Source organism: Saimiri boliviensis, chromosome 3, assembly GCF_048565385.1.
Source record: "Saimiri boliviensis isolate mSaiBol1 chromosome 3, mSaiBol1.pri, whole genome shotgun sequence".
In the NCBI taxonomy this organism is placed as follows: domain Eukaryota; kingdom Metazoa; phylum Chordata; class Mammalia; order Primates; family Cebidae; genus Saimiri; species Saimiri boliviensis.
The window spans coordinates 48542963-48569868 of record NC_133451.1 but is presented as its reverse complement, the minus strand read 5'-3'; the positions used below and the strand labels follow the sequence as shown (position 1 = coordinate 48569868).

General features: G+C 46.5%; 1 protein-coding gene across 3 annotated transcripts in view; it reads left to right on the top strand.

The window, feature by feature from the left end:
* Window positions 1-24282, top strand: part of SCFD2 (sec1 family domain containing 2) — a 435739-nt gene extending 411457 nt beyond the window's left edge. Inside the window, exons 8-9 of one of the 3 annotated variants that reach the window (XM_003933627.4) lie at window positions 11574-11693; window positions 22556-24280. In XM_003933627.4, the coding sequence (XP_003933676.2) occupies window positions 11574-11693; window positions 22556-22648 (213 nt within the window). In that variant the 3' untranslated portion in view covers window positions 22649-24280. Of the gene's footprint in view, window positions 1-11573; window positions 11694-17941; window positions 20810-22555 lie in introns of those variants that run through there. The other 2 variants (XM_074396122.1, XM_074396123.1) reach the window with 2 other exon arrangements.
* Window positions 24283-26906: the final 2624 nt, after the last annotated feature.

Sequence of the window (26906 nt, the reverse complement as noted above, 5' to 3'; positions counted from 1 at the left end):
GACAGCACAGCTTCAAGTCACTGGTTCCTCTTTTCAACTACTGCCGTGAGGCCAACTTCCATCTCAGTTTCACAGGGCATCCAAGGCAGCAGCCCCATTGCTCAACTCTAGTGACCCTCAAAGGAAGCCCTGACACTCCTTCCCAGCAGCCACTAAGCAAGGCAAAACCGGTCATTGTTTCATCCGTAGGTAACCCCGAAGAAGCAGCAGCCCGCTCGCTGTTGCCTCGCCCACCATGCACTGATGTGCACAAAGGATGGGAAGCCTGCCTCTGCCTCTGTCAAAGAAATCCATTGCTCTCTTCTCCTTTCCACGCTGACAGTGTGCAAATCAGTTTCTTCCAGCTTCTTTGTTTCTCTGGAGAACAGAACAGAAGTAAAAGGGGTTTAATTTGTAGACTGAGAAATTCAAGGTATTGAGAGGAGAAATGTCCTCACAGCGTGGCCACTTAAGAGGATGAGTGACACCAAGAGAGATTTGAGGCTCTTTCCTATTCACATCTTTATTTTTTAAGTTAGATTTTGTAAATGATAGACAGCTGTCTCTTTCATGCGTTCCTCCTTCATGTCATCCACCATTAGCTGTACTAACAGCAATCACTTCATTCTACTTTATTGTTAACAAGAGGCAACAGAGAGTAGTGGTAACACACCTGGAGTCACACTATCTGGGTTAGAACTCGAGCTCCACCGTTTACTAGCTATGTGACCTTGGGCACATCTCTTTAACCTCTTCATGCCTAAGTTTCATCATCTATAGAATGGGGATGCTAATAGCATCTACTTTCTGGGGCCATTATGAGAATTAAATCAACAAATGTATATAAAGCACTCAGAAAAGTGTCTAGCATAAGAATTTGCTGTTATTATTTTGATGGGTTTGTATCCCTGCCACACTGACTTCTGAAAAGAGCCGTCTTGAATACCCTTATATGCCTGTACGTAGCCAGTGCTCACGCATTTGGTGTGCAAAGCCTAATTGTTGGGTGAACAAGTGAATTGAATAGAAGAGAATAGAAACACTGTCCCCCAAAGAAGACACAAACATTTCATATTTCACTATTGATTTGCTGTTATCAGAAGGACATGGAGTACTGAGTGCTCTTCCTTTGCTGTGCCCGTGGGAAGCCATGTTTATAAGGCAGTGATGTATTTCTCCAGACCCCCCTTTTTCTTCTCTACTGTGAGTAACTTGCTGAGCTCCTCAGTCTTGGGAGACATAGACTGTCCTTCTTGAGGCAAACTGTAGGGAGCCAGTGAAATTCTGGACACGTGTCATGACAAGCTGTTTCACAGGAATGGAGGCCAGCAGGGCTAGACCCTAGCCAACACAGAGGCAGAAGCCCCAAGCAGCTCAGGAGCCCAGCTCAGCCAGGAGCATTTCAGCAGTGCAGTCCCCACGCAGGGGGACTGAGCAAGAGCTCCGGTCTGCAAGGGTTTGCTGCTATTCCTCAGATAGCCTCGGCGCTGCAGGGCAATGGAGACCTCCATTCCAGGTACTTGGAAATGGCTCACAGAACTCAATCTTATTTAGGTACATTTTTGCAAACAGTGAATGTTAAGAAAAATATCTGTGTGACTAAGATTCTTTGCATCAGACAACTCCTCTGTGATGGGAAAGTCAGGGTAGCTGGATTTTGCCTTTGCCAGAGTCAGAATTTCATTTGCATCCTAACGCAACCGGTTGAAATCACTTTCCTTGCAGTGCTTTTGCATGCATTCCTGCTGAAATCACATTGTCCAGAGAAGTCTTTCATCTCCACCTATTCTGGTTGTCTATTGCTACATCCAAAGTCATCCTAAATCATTGATCTAAAATAATATTGATCATTCATTTTGCTCATGAATCTGCACTCTGGGTAGAGTTCAACAGGGAAGGATTCACTTCCGAGATGGCTCATTCACATAGTCAAAAAGTAGACACCGAGTGGCAGCTGGCAGCCAGAGGCCTCAGTTTGTCTCCATGTGGGCCTTCTCATGTGGCCAAGCTTTCTCACAGCATGGCAGCTGCATTCCAAGGGCAGGCATCCTAGGAGAGAGCCGGGATTCCGATGCATTGTGTTTTATGACCTAGCCTCAGGCACTACATAACATCACTTCCACAGCACTGTACTCTGTTTGTCAAGACCAGTACAAATGCCCACCCAGGCTCGAGGGGAGGGGACGTGTACTCTTCCTCTTGCAAAGGGATGGAAAGCATGAGCGGCAGAAAATACTGTCATGGGCACTTTTGGAAAATATAATCTGTACTCCACCTAAATATGATTGGCTGTCCAGCTGGGCAAGGCAGCATTTGGCTAATCCTAGGATTTTTCCCTCCAGTCAAGAGGGAAAAATCTCTCATGCTTCTAAGCTGGTTTCAAAATAAGTGAGCCCAGAAAGACTTTGTTAATGAAAGGACTGTTTGCTATTCTTCCATAATGTTTTTAAATAATATAATTTAAAAAAAAATACTTCCTGATAAGAAACTGAGCTGGGGAACTTTCCTATCCCAAGTTTGCTCCATCAAGTCTCATAAAGGAAGCCAGACAAGCTGGGGAGAAGAGCAAGTATACCCAATATATCATTCTTCCCGCAGTTCTGAGAAAGCGTTTGAAGTAACTTGATGTACTCCTCAACCAGAGGATAGACGTGTGGTCAGCCACACGGAGCTGTCAGCTTCAAACGCCAGTGTGTGAAGCCGACTAGGGGGTGGTTCTAGCAAACGAGGGAGAAACAGCTTTGGCAGAACCTGACATTCTTCAAACAGCCATTTCTCTAAAATCCTTGTGCATGGAATACCTAGAGCTCTTTAGAGGAAAGCTTGATAATGATCTAATAAATAAATCAAAACATACCTTACCCCCTCCCTACGACATTAATTTAATTTAAAACTAGCATGTCTAATAGGCAGCACTTTTAAAGTGCATTTCTGGAATTTGTGGTTTGGATCTCAGTCTCCTGAAAATAATTTCTTTTCTATCTACTCCATGTGTTTGGATCTCAGCTTGTTTTGACTAAAGGACATGATTTGTCAAGATGTTTTCTCTGCCAGAATTGGCATGAGGAGGGTGGGTTTTATCTAATGAAACTGCATGAAGCCCTTTTACCTCCTTTTATGTGTACTTTTTTAATAAGTTCTTTTTTGTACTTTCATTTCATATGTGGCCATGCCTAATTGGAAAAAAACTTAAAACTATGGAAAAGACTCACAGAAAGCCCAGTGCTTCCCTCTGGGCCCCTTATTTGAATGGGTATGAGTGCCCCATTGCCTTAGGTGGCCAGAGAAAGAGGACCACAAGGAGAACTAGAGCAACCGCTCAGGCAGACTTTGAAAAGCTGCTGGTGGTGAGCGGTAAGAGTTAAAACTCTTTCAATTGCAAGTAAGATGCCAAATTACAATAACCTAAAGGATAATGTATTATGAGGACCATGGGATGTCCTGGGGAACCTAGGTGCAGCAATGCAAGGGGCCTCAGGAAGGACTGCAACTAAGACCTGGAAAGCTGTCAGGATACCAGGCAGTCCTGTGAGACTCATTCTGCCGTGCATGAGAACAGTACCCAGCATTTTGTAGATGCTCAATAAATAGTATAAATGAATGGTTGAATAGCTATTGCCACAGCTTTGACTGAACCTCATCTATCTTAGGTCAAGCCTCAATTTCCAGGGAAGGGCCTACAGTTGGGCCACCCTGGGTCAGGGGCCCATTTCAAGACCAATCAACTGTGGCTGAAGGGCAGGATCACATGTTAACTGCATGGATTCTAGGAGCCCTTCCTATGACCATGTGGACAGGGGAGATTGTTGGCTTGTGGATTGGACAGATACCTGCAGAGGAGTCTATGAAGGGTAAAGGACGCTTTGGAATACAGAGCAAAAATGATGGGCTAATCAGTAAAGCCTGACGTCGGATCCTTGGATGGTGAGAGCTGAACATGCCTTGGAGGTCATCTAGTCCAGCTCCACATTGTTCATCTAAGAAAAACAAGACAGGGTGCAGTAGTACTCCTGTAATTCCAGCTGCTGGGGAGACTGAGGCAGGAGGATCACTTGAGCCCAGGAGTTTGAAACTAGCCTGCGCAACATAGCAAGACTCTGTCTCCAAACAAAAAGAAAGAAAAGAAAAACCAAGGCTCAGAGGGCTGAACTATTGGCTTAGGTCCATTGGACTTACAGGCATTTCTGAGAAGAGGAAAATATCTCAGCGTTCACGTTTGCTGATTAAATGAGTACAAGTCCTGGAATTCCTCTGTGCAACACTATTTAAAACCATTGTTTATATTTTCTTTTTCTTAATCATACTCCATGCTATGAAATAGAGTTCAGGTTTTGTATAACATTAGTTAAACATGATCCATAAGTTCTAATGAGATAGATTTTGGTATGAACTGTAAAGCAAAAACACAACTTGGTGTTGGCAGTCTGTGTTGCATCTGGCAGTGTGCAGCGATCGAGAGGCTCTTTTGTATGCTAACCATTGTTCCGGTTAAGGAAGATACAGAGACAAACCAGGTTCCCTGCCTGCCAAAGCACAGCTATATCATGTAGCTTACAGTTTGTTAAGGAGATGGATAAGAAAATTGAGGATTGCGGGGAGGAGAGGTAAGTGTGGTGCATGGGATGTGAGGGCACAGAAGAATAGCTCAGTCAGGGAGTCAGAGACAGCTTCCCAGGGAAGTTGGGTTTTGCCAGACCAGCAGGAGTTAGGAACTCCAAAGTAACGAAATGCCATCATACGTTGAGGTGAGTGCGGGCTGTTCCAAATGGCTGGAGCTAAGGGTGACATGCAGGGAGAGGAAGAATATGAAGACAGAGGTAAGCAGAAACTAGATCCCAGAGGGCTGGAGTTTTCACATTTGACCAGAAACACTGAGGTGCCATTGGATGTTTACTAGGAACATAAAACCAGTTTACATTTTATGAAGTTCACCCAGGCAGCATGCATGACGCAGAAACAAGGGCTGACTGGCTTGGGGAGAGAAGGTGAGAAGATGAAAGCCTAAGGTCAGGTAGGGCCAACGGGACGAGGGGGCAGGAATGAAGCCCGGTGGATTCCACAGGACCGGGGACTGGCCGGACGCAGCAGTAAATGCTTGGAGGCTGTCTAGGGCCATCCGCTTGGTTCGGGTGACTGGATAGATGGTGTTAACAGTTTCTCACTGGGAAACAGAACTGGAGAAGAAGAAAACTTGCATTTTAGACTTGTTGCATTTAGGGGCCTGAGAGACAGTCTTGCACCTCAGCAGAGCCTGGGCCAATGGTAGCAATCTGAGGACTTTGGCATGTGTGAGGCATTGAACTATGGACAGGCACACCGAGGGAGGGTGTTTGGGAGAAGATAGGGGTCAGAAGCCAGAGTGGTCAGGACCACAGCATGTCATGGAGGAAGTCGAGCAAGAGGAGCCCTCAAAGGAGAGACAGAAGCTAAGAGGGCTTAGAAAGTAGAGAGTAGGAGGGATGTTTCAGGAAAAGGAAGCCATCAACTGCAGCAGGGAGGCAGGGCGGTCAACCTGAACAGCTGACGGGCTCTAGCAGCATGGAAACCTTTGGCAGTGGGATTAAGTGTAAGTAAAAGTAAATCCCACAAGGCTCTGGTGATTGGCTGATATTTCTAAAGAACTAAAATTACAGAGTTTTAAAAGATGAATGCTAGTAAAAACGCTTTTTGTTTGAAGAATTTGTTGAAAAACGGGGGTATGTGGAATGGTAGTAGAACGGTCACAGCTCTGCAGCGAGATGAATACTTGGATCTCAACCTCAGCCCTTCAGCTTACTAGGTCAGCCACTTCGGACAAGTTATTTCACCTCATTAAGCCTCAGTGTCTCCGTGTGAAGCGGGGCTTCTGCCTGCTTCACAGAGTCTGAGGCTTGCATAAGGTGATGCTTGTCACTTACCCTCCCCCACCTGATTTTCCTCCATAGCACTCACCACCTTCCTTACCCACTGACTTACTTGTTTTATGGACTGTTGTTCTCCCTCCACTAAAATATAAGCTCCCTAATAGCAGGGGTTCTTTTCTCTTTTGTTCACTGAGGAATCCCTGATGCTTAGAATGGTGTCTGGCCCCACAGTAGTTGCTCAATAAATATTTGTTGAATGGATGAGTACGTGAATAAAACATGAGACATGAAGCATTCAGAGGGAGTGGCCTTGCTGTTACTAATTCCCAGTGGAAGAAAAGCCATTGCCAAGGGCCAGCTTCAATGTCAGCCTGGGTGTTTCCTGGTCTTAGAACCCCTTAAGGCCAAAGCTCCTATTGCACTGTCTTCCTTCTACAAGGCTCTTCCCATTGTTGAAGAATGGGACAACAGAAGAATTGCCTGTTCTAGGGACAAATGAGTCACAAATAAAGAGAAATTGAGTGGAGGAGCACCATGTGGAGCTGGAATCAGGATCCCAGACTCTTAGAGGGCACCTAGAAACCAGAGGCAGCAGCAGAAACCCTTCTTTTGACAATCCCTGTGATAGAAGACACTCAGCACATCAAAGAGCTCTCTCAGGGGCGCACACCTCAAAAGGGGCCTCAGCAGCCTCTGCTGCAAAGGCTAGGATGAAATAGTGGAAGCAAACTGTCTTCTCCGACCAGGACAGCTGTCTTCAAGTCACAGCCAGCAAAGATTTGGAAAATGAAAGCAAGAGCAGGGACTCGGACGTGCTCTATTCATGTGTGCATTTACAATGGCGGTAGTTTTGCTTCAGTCTTTCATCTTCAAAGTGCCTTACACCATGAACTAACATGCAAACGGGACTCAGTCGTGTATGACCGATGATAAGGAATGTGTTATTCTGATGCAAAAGACTGAAAAAACTCCACTTCCCAACAGCCTGCTGACCTGAACAGCTCCACAGGAGAAGTATGGTATCGAAACATGAATCTAAACAGAAACCAAAATAGCAAACACCAGCATGCATTAATTGGACCCATTTGCTTGTACCAAACCCAACATTCCCCCACTCCTTAGCCCCGGGGTATTGTTTTCTTGTTACAGTTTGTTTCTTATTTTCCCTTTTCATCTGTCAATACCGCCTTCCAAGATTCTCCCAATTGTACTTTGATTCCAGACTCTCTTATGGAAAGCATATGTCTTTGGGAACATATTGTACCACATTGAAGTTCTGGAGCCAATTTATTTCTGTCCCAGTATTAAGTGAGAAACACCAATTGTTTGTAGGGCTGGAAGGAAGGTTGGGGTTAGTTACTCAGCCAGAAGAACCATGCATAAAGCAAAGCAAGAGTTTCTAAGAAAGTAAGGGCCTCACCTGTTAACCTGTGGATATGATTCATTTCTTCGTGTAACTATTTCATTCATGAAACATTTACTGAAAGCTTACCAGGTGCTAAGTACTAAGCACAAACAGGCCAAAACTCACTTTTGTGGTCCACACCGTGTCTATGGGCCACAGGCCTTTCTTGCTGACATGGAAAATCTCTAAGGTATATAATTGAGTAAGCATAACGTAGAGTGGTTAGAGGTCAAGATGATGATTACCTGTGAGGAGGTAGTGACAGGAGGAGGGCATGAGACGGTCTCTCCAGGGTGCTGGTTTTCTGTTTCTTGGTCTGGGTGCTGGTTTCACTGGTCTGTTTACTTTGTGAAAATTAATCAAGCAGCATGCTGGTGATATGCATACACTCAGTAAATTATCATATGTTTAACAGCTGTTCCCAAAAACAAATACCAGGCGTTCAGGCATGGCACAAATCATCGTGAATGGCTCCAGCAAATAATGTGTGTGCAGGAGATGAAAATAGAGTCATAAACAAAAGCCATGTTATAAAAGCCTTATATGCCAAACTACGGAGCTTGAACTTTATCCTGAGAGCTGTGAGACTCTATGCAGAGAATCGGAGTGCGTGATGGAGCCGAAAGGTGTTTAAGAGTGTGGCCTCTGGCGTTTTGCTCCTGGATCCGTGATTTAGTTACCGTACGTGAACCTTAATCTCTGCATTTGCAAAATACGCTAGTAATTGTGTTTGCCTTCTAAGGATGTTTTTCAAATTACATAAGATAATATGCAAAAATAGTACAGTGTTTGCCATATTCAATCATAAATATTTGTATTTTAGAAAACGTACTTGGCAGAAATGAGGAGAATGGATGGGGTATGGCCAAACTGTGATGGGGAGGCAAACGAGAAGGCTGCAGCAGCCATCTACTGTGGCAGTTATCAAGGAGGTGTCGGGAACCTTAAGGAGGCAGAATGAACAGAACTTGATCTGGCAGATGAAAAAGACGGCAAAGTCTAAGATGTCTCTCATGTGTCTGCCTCGGGTGACTGTGAGGGTGGTGATGCTGTTAGAAATTCACGAGAAGGAAAGGTTTTGGGGAAAACATCACACATCGCATCTGAAACCTGTTGAGTTCAGAGATCCCAGGAGGTATCGTCCGCAGGAGCTGGGTGGTGATGTCCACAGGAACTCAAAAGAGATGACTGAGCTAAAGGCATAGGTTTGAGAGGTGCGTAAGAGATGTTGAAGGCACATGAGAAGATGAGGTCCTTCAGGGATGTCGCATTGAGTGAAAGGGCAAGGAGCCAAGGAGGGAGCCATACGTAACAGTATTTAAATGCGCAGACCAAGAAAGGGAACCTATTAAGAAATCTGAGCAGAAACAATTAGAAGGGTAGAAGCAGCCACCTAGAGAAAGTGCTGTCATGGTACCTAAGAAGGGTGTCATCAGCTGTGACAAGTGCCATAGAAATGTCAGGTTAGATGAAGATAAAGGAGTGTCCATTGACTCCTACAATATGATAGCCGTTGGTGACTCCCGTGAGAGCAATTCCAGGGTACAGCAGGACAGAAGCAGGACAGCTATGGCGTCCGATGTGCAGATTGCAGGAAAGCAGTTGACGAACGTGGTCAGGGGAAACAGAGGTACAGAGCAGGATGCGGAGTTGAGTCTTTTTCTAAAGATGGGTGTTTGGGCCGGGCATGGTGGCCCACACCTGTAATCCCAGCACTTTGGGAGGCTGAAGCAGGTGGATCACGAGGTCAGGCTTTCGAGACCAGCCTGGCCAACACAGTGAAACCCCATCTCTAAAAAAATACAACAACAACAACAACAAAAGTTAGCCAGGTGTGGTGACAGACGCCTGTATTCCCAGCTGCTTGGGAGGCTGAGGCAGGAGAATCCCTTGAACCCGGGAGACGGAGGCTGAGGTGAGCCTGGATCACGCCACTGCACTCTGGCCCAGGCAACAGCGTGAGACTGCATCTCAAAAAAAAAAAAAAAAAGAACATGAGAGTGCTTTGAAACTTTTTCCAGTGTTCACCACCACCTATTCTGAGACCGTTAGCTAGTTCCCCAGTCCTCTCTCTTCTCTCTGTCCTTCCTTTCCTCCTGCCTGCCTGCTTTGCATTCTGAATTTCCTCTTTAGAAGCCAAGGAATAACTTATATAACTTGGAACACTTAATGCATCATCCTTTCAAGGGTTTTTAAAATAAGATGTTGAGATGTGGGTATAATCAGGCAAAGGAGCCAGAGAGCTCAGCTGAGAAAGGAGGAGGGTGGTAAGAAAAAAGGCTTCCTCTTGTCCTGCCCCTCCCCCAGGCACTCCTCAGGACTGCCTGTGACCTACAGATGCCCTGGGCCTGAGTGACTGTGATGGGCAAGTACACTTACTATCTTCGTTCCCCGTCTCCTTGCTAGAGGTGAAGCCCGTTCCCCACCTTCTGGTTTTGGTGGCCATGCAAGCAGCTGGCAGACTTTTTCCTGCAATGACTCCATGCACGCTCTCTCCTGGCTGGGCCTCCCTGTCCCGCTCCCCTCTGCTGGTGAGTGCTTGTCCCGGAACTTGACTCACACTATTTCTCTTGCCGACTCCCATCAAACCAACTCTGGCTTCCAGATTCAGCTCAAAACATACTGTCTTCAGGAATCCCTTCTTGTCCCATCAGTGTCCCCATCACTGAGTGTAGTTATTGGTCCTTTTGCATTTCCTGAGCAGTTAATTTCATTTATTCCCATTTGAGTATATAAGAATATCTTTGCCTCACTGATAAAGGAATCAGGAGGAATTCTCCGCAGCATTTATTGCAGGTTCCACGCAGCATAGACCCTTAGCTCAGGCTATCTTGAAGAAGTTAAGGGCTGTATGTCTGTACTGGGACTGTAAGCACCTAGAGGGTAGCCCCTGGTCTCCTTCATCTTGGTACCCCCTCCGCCTCCACCTACCTAGAGCTTTAACTATTAATTAATTCCACAAACATTTATTGAATGCCTGTTATCTACCAGAAATTGTACTAGGTAAGCAAAAAGTAGCATGAACCAGGAGGATGAGGCTCTTGCCTAATGGAGACCAGCCTGGTCAGCATAGTGAAACCCCATCTCTACTAAAAATAAACACACACACACACACACACACACACACACACACACACACACACAAATTAGCTAGGCATGGTGACAAACGCCTGTAACCAATTATGTTCTAGTAGAGAAGATGGCCAACAAGTAAACAAATAAATAAACAAACAAATATAGTAACCAGAGGCTGTGGTGGACGCTTTGAAGGGAATAAACAGAGCCATGGAACAAAGAAGGGGGCATGTTTATGCTGAGACCTGAAGATTAACAAGGAAGGAAGAAGTTGTCCCTCAGCTTTCTCTTGTTTTTAGTAGCTCCTGTTCCTTTAACTTTTCTTTCTATGAAATCTTTATTGAAAGAGAAATAACAAGGTGCTGTGTTATACATTTTCCTGGTCAATGAGTTCACAGACCACTGGCACATCTGATAGCTAAGAGTCATCATCTCTCTAACGGCCGTTTATCACACCTACATGATGGAGGTAGTGACACAGGATTATTCTCAGCCACTTTGCCAGCCAGAGACCTCCAGCCAGCAATGCCCCACTCCCAGGCCTTGCTAGGCCCTGGGCCTGCCACAGGAGCTGCCCCACCTACTCGGCCCACCAGGCCATGCCTCGCTTGCACACTAGCTCAGCCTGTGGTTGGGCAAGTGTGCCCCAGCTCATCTGTGTTATAGATTGTACCCACATTTGGCAGTTCCCGAGTTCTTGTCCCGCAGCAAAGAAGAATAAGGTCATACTAACAATTGAAAAGTGAGGAGGGTAGAGAATTTTATTGAGCAGCCAAATAGCTCTCAGCAGATAGGCAATGCAAGGGTGGTCCCCCAACCAAAGTTAAGTGGTTTCTCTCTCTGTGTGGCTGAGTCCAGGACTTTTGCGGGCTCAGGATGGGGAGTGCATGCTGATTGGTTTACAGTATGCAAAAAAAGGCTAAAACAAAGGCACCACTCAAAGATGGACATGACAGTATAAAAAACCAATTAGGAAAGCCTAGGTATATGTAAAGTAGGTGAAGAGTAGAGATCAATCAGAGGAAAACACGCCAAATGGGAAGACAGGATCTTAATGCAGTCCATGGATTTATCTGCGACTTGTAGCTAGACTTTAAATTGTCTTTGGGTTTCACCAGGGACTCACCCCTGTCTGCCTAGGATATGTCTGCCTTCTGCCCCTACCAATAGTAGTCCTGGGATTTCTACAGAGGGACAATGAAGATGGTACGCAGCTGCTTCACAGCTGCACAACTGCCATCCGTCTGATATCCCAGTGTTTTGTTTTGCAGGTGAGCCGGCATCATCCTAGTGACCACCCACTCCTGATCCTCTTTGTGGTAGGTGGGGTCACAGTCTCTGAAGCCAAAATGGTCAAAGATCTTGTGGCGTCGTTGAAGCCAGGAACCCAGGTACTGAGTCCTCCGTGATATGAACAAGAACCCAGAGGCAGGGGTGGGAAGGGTGGGTGAGGGTCCCTCCACCCATGGGTCCCATCACCCTCCTGGTGTTGTTCCCTCCCTCCTGCTGCTGCCTGTGTCACAGTGTCTTCCTGCAGCCAGACCCAACCCTACATGCCCTGGAGTGCGTTTGCTCCTAGTGGTGGAGGACTGGGTCATTTTGATAAAGTCCATCATGACAGTTTAAATTCTCTGACACCAAGCAAATGAGCCCTAAATGGAAACTCTGTTGTTTGCAAAATAAACTGGGGTAGGGTGTAGTCATGAGGGGTAAAGGAGGGAGAAGAGCTCTGTGGTTCTAGGGCTACGGTACTGTTATCCCTATTCCTGAATCCTTAGGGGCCCATATTCTCTGGTGCCTGATAGGTGTTGAATGGCTCAGGAGTTTTCACTGCTTTCCAGGCTCCAGATAATGGAGAGACGACTCCAGGAACCAGCTCCCAACTATGGCAGTTAGAGGGCAGGGCCAGAGGAGTGTGGGAAGGAGCACTGTCCAGACAATGACTAGTGTTGTAGCTTTCCTCTCTATACCTCCTGCCAGACCTCATCCCATTCCCCAAACAGGAAAGCTGGCTCTGCAGCCCAGGGGTGAAGAACATAGACCTTTCTGTTTCATGGGCCCAAGTTCCAGTCCTGCCTCTGCCTTTGACTAGTCAGGTGATCTGGGAGGGAAAAGCCCTGAGTTTCCTCATTTAGGAAATGGGCTGGGATGGCTCTGAATCTTAAATCAGAAGAGGCTTGAGAAGATGCTTCTTTGCACCGTGCCTGGCTCAGAACTCTCAGTCAATGATGGCTGCAGTTCTTCCCAGCTGTGTTTGAGCAGTCACTACACTACTGTGCAGGAGGGTTTGAAGCTCACAGCATGAGACAGCAGGAGCCGAAGGAGAGAGACTTCTGGAAGAGAAGAACCCTTGCCTCTGGAAGTTCTCCTCTGACTCGGGATGCACAGCCTGATAAATCACTAAGATGTAAAACCCTTTCCTCAGCGTGTTCCCCTAAACCAGCCCTGAGCCAGGGATGGGAGAGCAGGTAGTTTACTTGGCAGATGATCCCAAGAAGCAGAAGTGAAGAACTCAGAAAAGTAAGACAGTGGAGAAGAAAAACCACAAAAGGACACACTGCCAAGCTGGGTACACTCTGGGCTCAGTCCTCCCATGGCCCCTGAAGAGCTGGTATTACATGGCTCAGCATTGCCCTGCCAGAGGTCAGGGAACCTGGGATGTCTTCCCTTCCAGTCTCATCCCCCCAGGTTGAGACTTGACTCTGGGGGTGTTATCTTCCCAGTGCTTTGGGGTTACAGCTTTGTGCCACCTGCCACCTCTACCTACTACCATTCATGTCTGCACAGCCAGCCCCAGGAGCTGTGTCCTTCCCGTCTGTGACATCCAAGCTGCTGCTCCAGGCTTTTTCCACATCTCTACTCACATCCACCATCTATACTGGGCAATGCAGCTCTGGACTTTTCCCTGACTTCTTCATATTTGCTGGCCTAGTCTCCCCAACCAAATGCAAATTCCTTGAGGACAAAGGCTGGGGTTGCCAGGCTTGAGCACATGGCAGTGGCTCAGTAACTCTAGTAGTTTGAGGGGTTTATTGACTCCAAGAGAACTGGACTGGCTTGGTAGGAGCAGTCTGTGTTGTTGGAGTGGCTGAGCTATCAGATTAAGTCAAGAAGGTCTGGTCCCTGATGTTCTGCAGACACCCAGCTGAGGAATGGGACCTGGATACCTAGAGAGTGACAGCAGATTCTTGAGCAGGGGAGTGGACAGTTTTTGGCTCTGACCATTTCTGCTGTTACTATCACCTGTTACGGTCATAGCTGGTGAGATTTCTGATAAATTCATAAATTCTGCCTCATTTAACACCCTCCCTATTAGCAGTGTTAAGGTTTTGTTTAAAGAATGATTACCTTTTTGGGCAAGACTTTTTTTTTTTTTTAAATCAGAACGCACACTTCTTGCTGCCCCTACCATGGTGAACCAAATTCTGAGCTCTTCGAAACAGTGATGCATTGTCATAGCCTGACAGACATGTTAATCCCTCCTCAAAAAGGATAAAATGCAGACGTTTTCAAAGCCCTGTGACCTGAGTTTGACAACAGAGCCCCAGAATCTACAGTGGCTTTGCTGCAATCTGACCCTGTGCTCAGTCATCTGCAGAGAGAGCTTCTCAAAGAATTTTGAGCTGAAGTATCAGCCTTGACTGCTACTTGTCCTTTGTGCAAAAAGCTCCCCTGAAGAGTTAGCAGGCCCTAGGAAGATTCCTCAGGCAGCAGTGGAAACAGAAGAAGTATTCTTTATCATGAAGTCCTTCATCTCCACATTTTTGAAAGGAGGCAAATTACCTGGATGTTTGTGGAGTGACATCTGCTGTGGCGGGTCTCCCTTCCTTAGACCTTGACAGACACACAGCTGCCCTGGCCCTACAGCAAACTCTGCAGATCTGAGACAGAACCCGCTTCCTGCTTTTAGAGTACAGTGAAAATCAAGCCTTGCTACCCTAGCAAATACACAAAGTGGCATGCATGCTAATTCCATTGTCTGCTCAGGCTCAGACTTCTGTTGGAGAATATATGTGACCTAATGGAAGGGGATAGGTTCTATGGAATCTATACCCAATAGACCATCTAAGACCACTGGGCAAGCAATGGAGTAACCCTCATTTGATCATTGATGTAAACAGTGATAATATACATAGCTAGTGCTTCCATTCTGGCTTTAACCATCTAGTCTCTACTTGAGCATACCCCAGGATGTAGATGTGTTCCCTCCCACTGCAGCCTGTCGGAGGGTGTATTAGTCAGGGTTCTCTAGAGGCACAAAACTAATAGGATGGATGCAGATATAATGGAGAGTTTATGAAGGAGTATTGACTCACACAATCACAAGGTGATTGAGGGCAGGTCTGCCTTTCCCAGTCCACTGACTCAAATGTTAATCTCTTTTGGCAACACCCTCACAGACACACCCAGGAACAATACTTGGCACCCTTCAATCTAATCAAGTTGACATTATTAACCATCACAGCGGGCTTCATTCTTGGTTCTAATATCTCCGCCAGGTGAAGCCCAAATCCACATCTATGGCACTGTCACTCGTCAGTGCTGGTTCTAGCTGTTGAGCCACACAGAATTTAACAGGAAATGAGGTTTCTCCCTCTTCCACATGACAGTTCTGCAGACACATGCAGATAGCTCCCGTGTCCTCCCGCATTCTTCTCTTTTCCGAACTGAATGTCATCAGTTCCTGTGGCCACCCCACTCTTACCCTGTGACATGGACCTGAGTCCCCTGACGATGTGGCAGCTCTCCTCAACCTGTTTGTCTCCCTCTCTCGCACTTGATTGGAATCAAAAGCCAAACCTTGGTGTAGACTGATCAGCTCAGAGAAAATTAGGATCACCTCCTCTCCTCCTTGCCATGGCGTACAAAGCCCACATGATCACCCCTGCCTACCTCTGGGGCTTCTTTTCCTACCACTCTTCTCCTTGCTTGTGCCCCTCCAGCCTCAGGACTCTGCATTTTTCAACTATTGTATGCTCAGTGCCGCAAACAGAGTCTGCTGCTTAGTGGATATTCATGCATGTTAATTGAATGTCCGATACTGAACACTAGAGGCTCTGCTTGTGTCATTGCAACGTAGAGAAAAGCAGCTTTTCTGGAGAAGACCACACAAACCACACCGACCTATTGACTGATACTGAGATTACAGACAACTGAAACCACCCTGTCTTTTGCATCTATTGCTGTATTCCAAATCTTCCCTATTCTACTGCTGTGTGGGTGCTTTTTGGATCCCAGGACAGGAACTTACAATCATCCCTATTCATCTAGATTAACTACTGATTCAACAGGCATTTATTGAGCATCTAAAAAGCAAAAACATGATCCGCTCTGAGCCAGGCATTGTCCTTTATGCTAGGGACAGAACAGTGACTAAGCTAGACACATTCCTCCTTTCGTGGAACTCCCATGCTACTGGGTAGTAACTGACAGTAAACGTGGAAGGGCCAGCTTGCGGCAAGTGACAGCACACACAGACAGGTGCTAGTGTAGAAAAACCAGGAGGAAGATCTTCCTTTAGATTGCTCAGACTCCCATGGAGAAGGCTTTGGATCTGAGATTTGAAAAGCATTCAGGGATCAGCTGTTCAAAGGAAACAAATAGAATCCATTCACAGCACCTCCAGAAGTGAACTCTCTTTCACAAAAAGTGACAAGAATAGCAGGAAACATAGGAAACGAGAATCCACAGGTCCACCTGCTGGCCTCGGAAGACTGTTCTGCTCTAAAAGGGACATGTTTCCTCCACTGTCCTGCCTGGGGCTGTTGGAGATGTGCTGATGAGAGAAAATGGGTGCGTTGGAGAAGGTCCTCTTTCCTGTCTACAGAAAAAGTATCAAGAGGGCAACCTCACCCCACCCTGAACAGCCACAAACACCAAGTGGGAGACTCCAGGTTCCTCGGCTCTGATGCGCATGTGCCTATCACCAGCCTCTCTCCTCACTGGCTCGATGCCTGCTGTGGGACTCCTCGGCCAGACAGCTCTGGCCGGATAAACTTTGCAGCTGGATGGTGGCCGAGAGGCTAGCAGAAGCCTGTGATTGTAAGAAGAAAATAACAGGGAGGCAACCTCTGAGAAAATACAGGGAATGGCCAGCTCAGGAAAAGAGGAAGGCCAGCAGGCAAGGTGACCCTGCCATCCACCGCTTTTCGTAGCCGGCACACGCATGCTGCACCCACACCTTCCTATACTTCCGCACTTCCAGGGCTGAAGGTTTTTTTTTTTTAAGACAGTCTCGCTCTGTCGCCCAGGCTGGAGTGCAGCGGCGATCTCAGCTCACAGCAACTTCCACCTCCCAGGTTCAAGTGATTCTCTTTCCTCAGCCTCCCGAGTAGCTGGGATTACAGGTGCCCACCACAACTCCTGGCTAATTTTTTTTGTAGTTTTAGTAGAGAGAGGGTTTCACTGTGTTGGCCAGACTAGTCTTAAACCCCTGACCTCTAGTGATCCACTTGCCTTGGCCTCCCAGTGCGCTGGGATTACAGGTGTGAGCCATCGCGCCCAACCCAGAGTTGAATATTTAGTGAAGACATAGTATTTTTTTAAATAAAACAGTAGACCCAGAAATATGTTCACACACAATTTAAGAGGTTCAAGGATCCCTGATCCTGGCTCCAAAACCTGCCCCCAGGTTATTCCAAAATTGACGGGAAGCCCCAGGGAGACAAAAAGATCTGAATCTCACACTTCAGGTCTTCTGAGAGCCTTAGAAGCACAGCACAGTGACTCGGAGGCAGTGGTAGTCAGGTCAGATGGTTCACAGGTTTTTCAGGCTAATCCAATGTTCCACTGGCTTAACGATACAGATCTTCTGGGTTTAACACAGGTGTGTGAGTGTGTATGTGTGCATTTGTGCCTGTACAGTGTGAATACAATATATGCTCCAAAAGTTGCCTATCGAATGGATGAATATGCATGTTGGTGCCTGTGCATATGAGGGTCACTTTGGGGAAGAATCTCCCAGATTTAAAAGAAAAGGGGAGAAAAAAAATGTACCCGTTTCCCCTTTTGATACTGAGTGTTAGAAATCAGGGGATACGGAATGTAAATCCTGGACTTCCCTGCTTCCTCTGTGTTCAGCAAAAATAGAACAGGAAGATGCTGGCACCTACACATTACAGCCGTGGCCTGGAGCAGCGGAAAGCCCAGAGGGCTGGGTCACGCCCAAGGGCTGGGCTGCCCATGTGGAGTTCAGGGCAGGCTGAGAACAAAGATCAACATCCCCCTTCCAGCTGGAGAAGAGAGCCAGTGTGGCCAAAGGCTGCTGGAGGGACTGGGTTCCCTGGCTGGTGCTCTCCACCCCATCTCACAGTCAGCCAGCATGTTTTTATTTTTTATTTTTTTATGTCAAGTATCCTGGTTTGAGAAGGAGGCTGGTCGGCCTGCTTGGCTCTTAGCAGGTGAAGGTGTGGTGGCTAGGAGTGGATGGGTCAGGGGTAAAGTCAGCTGACTCTTCAGCCCTGAACGACGCTCAGGCCTGAATTGAGAAGAAAGAACAAAAACAACTCCCAAAAAAGAACAGGAGGAAAGAGAGGAGAAAGAGGAAAAGACGAAAGGTCAGGATCCCTGAAAAGGGGAGAGGGAGAGGAATCAGGGAACACCAGGTTTAGATTCTATATACCTCGGATTTCTAATGCAGAAAATAAAAAGAAGCATTTTAGAAGATGCAGAGCAAAGTAGCCATATGATGGACAAGGATCGAGACTATTCCATGGGAATTTTCTTCAGTGCCCTTGGCTGCCTAAGACCGGTTCTCCAAAAGGAACTCGCTAATGCTCATTTGCCCGCGTTTCATGATCTTGCTAAAAAATTAAATGTCGTATCTGATCAGCCAATTTCAAACTCTTTTGACTGTTTTCTTTTTCATTTTGGGCATCTTTGTTCCCATTTGGGGCCCACTTTTTAGAATTTTAGGATGATCTCAGCCAAATAATGTAGCCCTTTAAAAATTCTGAAAATGCTCAAAAGTAGTCAACATCAAAATACACCTAAGATATGAAAATACTTAAAGACCACCAACTAGTATATTTCATGCTCTATATGAAATGTCAGCAGTATGATCCTGCACTGCTTTTCAGAATAGGAGTTAGAGACAAGTAGGTTTTTTGTAAAATGGAGAGGAAACACATTTACCCAGAGCTGTCTGAGCATCTTCACTAGAGCCGCCCTGAGCGAGAACCTCCCGCTGACCCTGGCTATGCTCCCTGCCTCCTTCACTGCTATGTGGTTTTTATTCACTCAATCAGGGACTAACTGACTGAATCAAAGACCTGCTGTGTACCAGGCACTGTGCTAAGAAACAAAGACTCAGTTAAGGTGAGATGCCAACAGCCAGGGGGACACGATCAGGCTTGGGGGAGCTGAGCTGATTGTTGAAGGACAATGGAGAAGGGCTCTTTGGACAGAATGGGGAGCTCCTCTTCCAGACAAAGAATCGTCCCCAAAGTGCCAGGTGAGAAATTGCGAGGAGTTAGGGAGGCTGGAATGAGGGACCGATTTGGGGTGTAGAGGCCAGGGCCGGGTGTGGAGTGCTGGCAGCAGTCGGGTTCTGAAGTCCTGTGATGATCTCCAGGAGGGCTGGGCTTACCAGAGGGCAGTGAGGAGGAGGCCGGGATTTGAAGCCTGGGTGTAATACAATCAGAGTCACACTTGGGGTCACTGGCTCTGGCAACTCCACCTCCCCTGCATCTGCCCCATGACTGCCGTGAGCTGAGGACAGTGACGATGACAGGGCAGTCATGGCAGCTGCCATTCTCAGCCCCTCTGGAGCCTGTCATTGTGTCAGACATTTTACAAAGACGTCCACATTTGCTCCTCACATAATCATGTGAGGTGGGTATCACTCCCACTTTACAGATGAAGAAACTGAGGCTGAGTGTAATTAAGCAACTTCTCCAGGGTCATTCATCTGAGAAGTGGCCCAGCCGGAGTCCAGCACAGACTGGACCCTCCTAAACCTGGGCTCTTAACCGCTGTACTATCTTGAAGCCTCCTGGCCTCAGCCCTGCTGCCTCCCCTCCACAAAGGCCCCCTAACCCACTGCTTGAAAAGCCCCTCTTTTCCATCTGTTTCTTTTCACCCCTCCATAGAGCAGGTCCCAGACAGCCTCTGGCCGAGCCCTCGCGAAGCTGTAGGGTGATTACTGTTAAATATCTGCTTGTTCAGGTGTGAGGAGCCTGGCCTTGCTGTTCCAGTTCCGTGGCGGTAGCGAAATCCGCAGTCTCTGTCAGCCATGGCTGGAAGCCCAGCACATGACCCGAGAGTGACAGATTCTTTGGGCTCAGTTATTGCTGCTCTGGAAGTCAACACTTCTAGACTTTTCACTCCGAGTTCCTCAAACCTGCCGACAAGACTTAGCATCCATGGGGATGGAGACATACCCTAGCCCTCAGGCCCAGCCTCACCGCAGCCAGAGAGGAATCCATCATCTTTGCTTTAGAATTAGAGACCCCAAAGGCTGGCAGTGTGCTGGAGTCACAGCAGGCGGAGAGGGCCTTTGTATGAATGCCTGCTGGCCTCTACCACCTTTGAAGAACCTGCTTCCAAGGAGTGCTCAGTGTTTGTCTTTACGTGGGTATTTTAAAAGATTTCTGAAAAGACGCTTCTTTTTCTTTTTTTGGATACAGAGTTTCGCTCTGTTGCCCAGGCTGGAGTACAGTGTCACAATCTTGGCTCACTACAACCTACACCTCTTGAGTTCAAGCGATTCTCTGCCTCAGTCTCCCAAATAGCTGTGACTATAGGTGTGCATCACCATAGCCAGCTAATTTTTGTATTTTTAGTAGAGATGGGGTTTCATCCATGTTCACCAGGATGGTCTTGAACTCCTGACCTCAGGTGATTTGCCCGAATCGGCCTCCCAGAGTGCTGGGATTACAGGCATGAGTCACTGTACCCAGCTTGAGAAAGTCCTTCTTAATTGTGGTCTATGAATTCCTAGGAGTTCATGAACCATCCCTAAAACTATAACACAAAATCTTGTATGAATGTCTGTATATATTTTTCTAGAAAGTTCTTAGCTTTCATAAGATTCAAAAGGAGATTTATGACTGAATTGCAAAACCACAATAAAATAGCAGCTCACAGTTGCTGAGCACCTCCCGTGCTCCACATACACGATCTCACGGAATCCTTGCCATACTGCTTCAAGCCTGGCACTGTTATTTTCTTTCTGAGAGAGATGAGGTGAGCGAGGCTGTAAGTTGTGACTTTCTGGAGGGCATCTGGCTGGTCATTGTGGAGCTGGGATCTACTCAGGGTCCGCTGATGACACTGGCCTGGGAGCTGCCAGGCTCCATCACCTAATGGGTTTAGTGAGGAAGACCTGAAATAAGTAGAGACCTCTCAGGAAATGCACATGGGAATGGTGTCTAAACCATGTGTGCAGATGATAAAGCAGCCGATCTTCACCCACTGTCCTCAAAGTCTCCTTGCATGGTTTTCAAGGAAAATCGTGAAACACAGATTTCAGTGAATTTGTTTCTGCCAAAAATATGAATTGGCTGACATTAGCTATATATATATATATATTTAAGATAATCCTCTTTCAAGAAGAAGTAACATAGATGCTTCCAAAGACTAAATTTTTTAAACAGAAAACTTTCTCTTAAAGTTTTTGAAAACATTGTTTCTTTAACAAGAACAAAACTATAAAATGCTGACTTCTCTCCTCTCGGTCTACATTTTCTCTTCCTTGGAGTATAGACTTTTTGTTTTCCACCAACGAGCTTGTTGACATGGGACTGGTTAATTCACTAATTTGATTATACCCGGGACAATTTTGGGGGCAGGCAGGGAGGATAGTGAAGTGTGTGGGTCCACTTGCACCACTCCAGAGGAGCCGCCAGGTAGACATGCTGTGGGCCTTGGAATCCCCTTCCAGGGGATTGTGGGCTGTGGCATTCAGCCTCCGGCAGCCTCCGGGGCAGCCTTTCCCATAGTCACCTCTTCATCTAGGGTGCATACAATACTGCTTGTGCAAAACCTTCCCAGGCCCTTACAAAGCACATCATCCCCCCAGCCCAGACCCAGGGAACAGGCTCTCCCCATGTTGCAGAGACAAATCTGCCCCAGAATAAAATCCAGACTGAGGGAAGCAGAAAGGGTCACCATGAAAGAAGCCAGAGGAGCCCAAATGTGCATGTGGAGTAAGGGAGTAAAGGGCCCAGGGCCCTTGATGGCAGGCACCGGAGGCACGGGGGTGCTGGGGCCAGCCTGCCTGCACTTTGATCCTGACTCGGCTGCTGACTGTATGTGTGTTTTTGTACAAGTTGCTGAGCCTTTCTGTACTTTATTTTCTTCATCTGCAAAGCAGGAAGAATAAATGTGCCTATTTCATAAGCTTGATATCAGGATCGAATGGATATTAAATGAGATAATCCTAAGAACCGGGCACATCGGAAAAATTAACAAGTATTGGTTATCATCATCATTGTTATGGTTGAAGTGTGTCCCCTTTAAACTATGTTGCAGTCCTCACCCTCCCACTGGTACCTGTGAATATGACCTAACTTGGAAATAGGATCTTTGCAGATGATCAAGTTAAAATGGGGTCTTTCATGTGGGCCATAATCCAGTATGACTGAGTGTGTATAAGAAGGGGAAATTTGGACAGAGCAACAGACATGCATAGAGAGAGGCAATGTGAAGGCTCAGGGTGGCCAGGACAAAGGCACGGAACAGATCCTCCCTCGCAGCCCTTGGAAGGTGCCAGCCCTATCCTGGACTTCGAACCTCCAGAACTATGAGACAGTAAGTTTCCATTGTTTAAGCCACCCGTTTGTGGTACTAGGAAACTAACCATTACCATGATCACTAACGGCATCCACCTCTTGGGTGTGCCTTCTTATGCTCCCAGGCGGAGCAAAGGCTCCCTGAAAGGGGGAGAAACCTTGATGTTGAGGTCACATTACTGCATTACAAAGAAAGAGTATGAGCCTGTTCAATTTAACAGCATGGTAGTGGCTGGGCTCTGCCTCTCAAATGCACCTAGTGGCAGTCTCAGCCATCCTGAGTGGCCCATTGGCTAAAGGTTCAGTAGACACAGGCCATCTCTCCCAGACTGTGCCCCCCTCCTTCCAGGCAGGGCTCTAGCACCAGATCCTGCATTCAACTGGCTGCCTTCTACCTTTCCTCCACAGGACTCCATACTCTCCCCCAAAGACATTTGTTACATTCTATTTCTCATTATCCAATATCCTGAGATTGGCCCCCCCTAATTGCCTGTGGTGTGTTTGCCATCTCCTGTTGTTAGGTAATCGTGCTGTCCACACGACTCCTGAAGCCACTTAACATTCCTGAGCTGTTATTTGCAACTGACCGACTGCATCCAGACCTTGGCTTCTGAGCATCCGCTAAGAAGATAAGACCTACTCAAGCTGGAAATGCCGATACAGTTTTCTGCCACCATTCCAAATACTCCTCCACAACCAGCGTCCCTGTCACTGATTGCGAGTATGACAGAATTCTGCCTGAAGGATCTTGATACCTATGCAGTGAGGTACTTTGCTTGGATTGCTGTCATTCTTAAAAAAAAAAAAAGTTTTTTTAATTTTCCTGAAGGTGACAATCTGTCTTTCAGCTAGTCTAATTAGTGATCATTTCCATTTATCCTTAACCCTCTGTGATCTTCCTGATTCCACCTACAAGTTCATTAATTCTAAATAAAAGCCTGTTGGCACGTTTTGGTACATTACAACTCTTTTAATTTGAAGTTGCTCGAGAAGTTAGACATGCTTTAGAATTATGAGTGTGAGGAAAGTTTGGTGTTCCTTAGGATTATATAGCTGAGAAGGTAACATTGCAAATAGCGTCTGGGGCTTTGTCTCTCTCTTGCTCTGAAACGTTTCTGAAAAGGCAAAGAAGGGAGGGGTAGTGTCTGGACAGGCTGTAGCCTGCGTGTGTTGCAAATCATTCTGGCATAACAAAGGATTGCATTGTTCCTGCTGGCCAACGGGGCAGGTCTGCCAGGCTACTTGGAACTGGAGTGGGAAGGAGATTGATTGGAGGGCTATCTGTGTATAAAAGGTTTCCTCCCCCACCAAAGAAAGGCCCCAGCACAAGATATCTGGTCCCAGGGAGTCTGAATTGTAACAGCAACCCCTGTGGACTTTGCGAGTATGAGTTTCTATTGAAATATAAAGCTTTCTTTTCTGTAAGTGAAAGTTTTCCATCTGACCAAAGCAGAAAAACATAGACCCACCTAGTGAAATTACGTAAGAACTCCAGGAGAAAAATGAAGCGCTTGCAACTCACACATTTGTAGGTGTTTGGTTGATGGAAGTTTCTGGGATCCATGTTGGTAATAAAGAGATAAAACTGAAAAGGTTTTTATTGTGGATTAAACAGGTAGAGAAAATAAAATGTAAACCAAACACTCACACATCTCTGATTTTCGTTCTCTACAAAACACTGCCATTTTCTGAAAGAACTATGAAGTTAGAGACTGTTTTGAGAGGTAATCAGAGCAGGATTTTTGTAGACACATACATGGTTTTTCTTGCCTAAGTATGTTTTCCACGCAATATCAATTCTTTCAAGAGGAGACCTCAGGTGCTTTTCTCATTCTACTAATCTTAAAGTATTGAATTTGAATAAGGAAGGAAATGGTAAACATCCATAAGAAATGTTCAAGCAGAGATGATTCTTTTCTAAAATAAAAAAAAATGAAAAGTAACCTGTTCTGTGACTCAAATATGTACCCCTTCATTCATTCACTTCTAAAGATTGACTGACCACCCTCTGTGTTCCAGGCACTGTGCTAGGTTCTGGGCCACTGGGGTGAATGAACAAGACTCGTCCCTGACTCTGTGGCACTCAGAATGAGTAGCTGGTGCTTCTCTGATGCTCAGGCCCAACGTGAGCATCTGTTTAAGGCTAAGTTGTAAACCACATGTCTACATGCCAAGGAAACTTTCTGAAAATACACATATAATGGTTACTTCTGGGAAGGACTAGCGAATGGGAGGGCTAAGAGAAGGAAGAGCGTCACCCTCAGTATACTTCTGTATTATTATTATTTTTTGAGCAAATGTGCATTCGTATATTACTTTCATGACTTTAACTGACCATAGCAGAAAACTGTATTTTTATAAATTAATTTTTTGTTTAAAAAATATATTCAAGCCGGGCGCAGTGGCTCAAGCCTGTAATCCCAGCACTTTGGGAGGCTGAGGCAGGTGGATCACAAGGTCTAGAGATCGAGACCATCCTGGTCAACATGGTGAAACCCCGTCTCTACTAAAAAAAAAAAAAATACAAAAAATTAGCTGGGCATGGTGGCACATGCCTATAATCCCAGCTACTCAGGAGGCTGAGGCAGGAGAATTGCCTGAACCCAGGAGGCGGAGGTTGCGGTGAGCCGAGATCGCGCCATTGCACTCCAGCCTGGGTAACAAGAGCGAAACTCTGTCTCAAAAAAAAAAAAATATATATATATATATATATATATATATATATATATATATATATATATATTCAAGAGCTTCTAATCTGAAATGATAAAAGGGGGCAGGTATTGATTTTAAATGTTACTCAGCAGCTCTTGTGTCTTGAAAATGCTCCCCATACTGTAATCAGTATGGTCAGAGGCAGTCTGTGAGCGTGGGAGAAGTGTCAGAAGTGTGGCTTATGGTCATCTTTTCCTTCTCTGGAGGCTGGCTGGGGGAGCTGAGCCAGGCAGGAGGTCAAGTGGTGGATGGCTTTGGAGGGAAGGTGAGCTGGAAGAATTTTTTGGTGACCAGAGTTTAGGTTAAGATGAAACAGGAGGCACAGGACGTACACTGCTCCTTGATTAAAAACCAGGAACATGATAGACATGTAGTATAGATCGTACAAGGGGCCTCCAACAAATAAGGAAAAAGAGGGGAGTTTGGGAGAAGGAGGATTGTCACCATGACAGAGTCTCCCAGAGCCTCCCTGCTGCTGCCCTGCTCTCATGCACACTTCTTAGCATGGCAGGGGCTGGAGGAGAAACAAGTCACGCCTTCCACCCCTGGGAAGGAGGAGCGTGCAGGACAGGGCTCTGAAGCCTTCTCTGGGCCTGAGTCCCAGTTCTGCCCCTCCAAGCACTGTGGATCTCTCCAAGCTTCAATGTCTGTGTCTGTAAGAGACGGTAACTGTGGCACCTACCTCAAGGGACGGTTGCTATGGAGCCATTCCTAACACAGTGGCCAGCATGGGACTCTCAAGGAATGTGGGTTTCCACGCTGAGGACACCAAGGGAGCTACCTTGCAAAATGATAAAACGTCAACAGGAGAATAATACTAAATGAAGAGGAAATTTGGAGGCACTCCTGGGGTCTACAGGGAGATGAGAAATTGGAGGAAGAATAACACCTCTGTCCAACATAGATCCAAGATAGCGTAGCCCAGAGGTCAGGAGCCCAGTCCGTTGGCCGGATTCCAGTCCCACCTCTTCCACTTCGTAGTCCACCTCTCCTGGTCTTCACTGATCATGCAGTTGGCTAACAAGAGGACCTGACACATTGGGTTTGGGGAGAATTCAAAGAGTTAATATGTGTAATGCATTTGGAACATGGCACAGGGTAAGCTCATTCAGAGGACATAAGAATGTATCGGTAGTAAGTGTCTGATGATTGCTCATGTGGGGCCGTGTGTCTCTGGTAGAACTTTCTCCATCACTAGTGTTAACCACAAAGTCATGCAGATTCTGAAACGGATTTGCTGATTTCCCATTTCCACCTCTCCAAATGTATTCATTCTACGGGGATCTGGCAGCTACCAGCCACCTGAAGGTGACTTAAAAGGCTGAGCTGAGTGGTAGGACTGGTTTCCCCCATCGGGGGCCTGGGTCTGAGTGTGCGTCACCTAAACAAGCAAAGCACATACAAATGCAAACCCTCTGCCAGGGACCTCAGGGACCATACTCCTTATAAACACAACTGATCGAAGTGTAAACACTTTGTAGCAATTGACTTCTGCCTTTGTAAACCCTCTTCTGGAGTCAACCTCAGGGCAGACATAGAGGGCATGGCCAAGTGCTTGGAAGCGCTCCAGGCTACATCAGCCAAGAGCGGTCCCCAGCGGGCCAGGGCCTATACAGATGGCTCTGTTTATGCCACCCCTCCATTACAATGGGATCCCAATAACATAGAATTCCATCAAACTCCCCCCAAGGTCGCTATTATTTATTTTACCCTGGTTACCAGAAACAGAATCTCAACAGTAAATAATCCAATATTACAAACGTCTGCTGTCCAGCCGAAGAAACATCGAGAGACTCCATCTCTGTCTTAAAAGGAATTTAAAAAGACAAAACCGGATGATGGAGGGTCTGCAAGCTATTTGAGAGGGAAGCTTGGAGGGTGGTGGCTGGGGTCTTGCCACAATCAGTAACAACCCTAATCCCGTTCTCATCTCAAAGTCAGGAGAGTAATGAGGATAGTAAAAACTTTCTGGAACCAACTGTCTTTAGACTTGAACGAGAATATGTGTAACACCAGTTTTCCTGGATTCGTAATTATAACCAGACAAGTTCTCCAATTTCTCCTGGGACATCCCCAAGGGACCTGTCTTGAGTTATCCACAGAAACGGTGCCCATTTCTCCTGGGTGCAGAGGTAGCTCCAGAGATTATCAGCTGCT